General features: G+C 35.7%; 1 protein-coding gene across 1 annotated transcript; it reads left to right on the top strand.

Annotated features, from left to right (window-relative positions):
* On the top strand, nt 484-1,565 carry LOC109842088 (protein FAR1-RELATED SEQUENCE 8-like). The gene is made up of 2 exons (XM_020411000.1): nt 484-973; nt 1,324-1,565. The coding sequence occupies exons 1-2, from the start codon at nt 484-486 to the stop codon at nt 1,563-1,565; spliced, it is 732 nt and encodes a 243-aa protein (XP_020266589.1).

The raw sequence follows: 2,095 nt of genomic DNA, 5'->3' as shown, positions 1-2,095 counted from the left end.
GCTGCCGACCCACCAACTCCGCCTCCGACCAACTCCGCTTCGACCCCAACCCCCTCTCTCTCTCACTCATGGCCCTAACCTTAGAGAATTTTTTCCTTGTCTGTACAAATACCAGTAAAACAATTTCAGAGAATTTTTCTCATTAGAACGGTAATACAACTTTAGTGAATTTTTTACTTCAGAGAATTTTTCTCATTAGAACGTACCAGGTAAAACAACTTCAGAGAATTTTCTTGTCTGCATGTTATTAATTTAAAAGGCACCAAGTAATTCATTATCATCCTGATTGTTTTCATTAACATGAATTAGAACTAACACGAGTGTAGCTAGAACTAACATGGTGTAAATTAGAGCTAACATGGCATAAATTAGAACTCACATCATGGATGATCATGTATTTTTAGCATTTTATACAACCATCAAAGTTTTTACAAATACTAAATTTGTTTTTCTTGAATTTCTTTTCTTCTTTAGGAGTTCGGAATGGAGGAAACAAATTTAACTAGTGTAGAGTTCGGAATGGGAGAATCAAGTATTATTAGAAGTGAAATTATAGTCAATACTGTAAATGCTCCTAAACCACTACTAGGAATGAAGTTTAATAGTTATGAAGAACCTTTTAACTATTATAACTCTTATGCATTATTGATGGGTTTTGGAATACGGAAGAGTATGGTAAATTACTCTCGCAAGACTAGAGAAGTGGTAGACAGAAAGTTTATTTATGATAAGGATGGCTATAGATCTAGTAGAGACAAGATAGAGATCCCTTTTTGGCGAGAGACCCGAGTGGGATGTAAGGTAATGATGCGAGTTAAATTATTGGAGGACAAATCATGGGAGGTCACGTGGTTTGTTGAAGAATATACAAATCATTTGTTGAGTAGTCCAGACAAAGCAAAAATGCACAGATCACATCAACAATTCTCTAAAACTCAAAGATTAAAACTTATTGATAGTCTGCGAGAAGAAGGTATGCCTCCTTCCACTATTTCTCATGTCATCAATGCAACCAATGGAAGAGAAGGTGAATTAGTGACATCACAACAGTGCATTGATCATATAAGAACCCAAAGAGTCAACAATATTGGCCATGAATGCATATCTATCATTTAACATTTTCAGAGTATGACAGCGAATAATACAGAATTTTATTTTGTAATAGAAGTAGACAATAGTGGACAAATAAGGAGTGTTTTCTGGGCTGACGGAAGATCAAGAGCATCTTATTTGCAATTCAGTGATGTTATTGTGTTTGATGTGACATTCAAGAGCATCTTATTTGCAATTCAGTGATGTTATTGTGTTTGATGTGACATACAGAACTAATAAGTTCAGTCTTCTATTTGCAATTCAGTGATGTTATTGTGTTTGATGTGACATACAGAACTAATAAGTTCAGTCTTCCATTTTCTTCATTTACTGGTGTAAATCACCATAGGCAGTCCACTTTACTTGGTTCTGCATTATTAACTGATGAACATGAAGATACCTTTATGTGGTTATTTCAAGAATGCCCGAAATACATGCATGGGGTTGAAACAGGTGCTATTATAACAGATTAGGATAGAGCAATGTGTAATACTTTTTACTCTATGTTTCCAATGATAAGACATCGTTATTGCTAATGGAACATGTAAAAGCACATTAATGATCATTTGCCTACTTTGGGGTCTCGTTATGGTGAATAGTTTCAAATGTATTGGGGCTTATGGTTCTATACGTTAAAAATTACTTATAGGTTCCCGCACGCAGCTTGAGATAGAGAAAAAATGATAAATATCATTATCCAAGACAAGAAGGATTATTTAATACCGTAGGAAATCTAGCAAGTGCATGAAGCAAGTTGGCGAAGCATACGAGTCAATGAGACAGCAAAATAAGGAAGAAACGACTCAACCGGGAGTTGTGTTTTACCCACAAAGGATGAAGTCTCACTCGTGTCTTACTCATTCAATGGGTATTTCATGCATGGAAGGTTGTATAACTCTTCTTTAGCTTTCCAACGCATCTTGGATCACCTTATTCTAAGACTGGACGAGAACGTTAGAGCCAAAACAACCGAGATGGTCCAGACTGTTTTACATTTGCGAGA

Source organism: Asparagus officinalis, chromosome 5 (assembly GCF_001876935.1).
Source record: "Asparagus officinalis chromosome 5, Aspof.V1, whole genome shotgun sequence".
Classification (NCBI taxonomy): Eukaryota; Viridiplantae; Streptophyta; class Magnoliopsida; order Asparagales; family Asparagaceae; genus Asparagus; species Asparagus officinalis.
Note: the sequence above shows the minus strand (reverse complement) of the source record. Positions and strands in the feature narration are given on the sequence as shown.

Excerpts from the sequence above, each read along its gene's own strand:
- LOC109842088 (XM_020411000.1), top strand. The coding sequence starts at position 484 with ATGGAGGAAACAAATTTAACTAGTGTAGAGTTCGGAATGGGAGAATCA. Across the intron at positions 974-1,323 it reads TGATAGTCTGCGAGAAGAAG|AACTAATAAGTTCAGTCTTC; the intron begins GTATGCCTCCTT and ends TGTGACATACAG.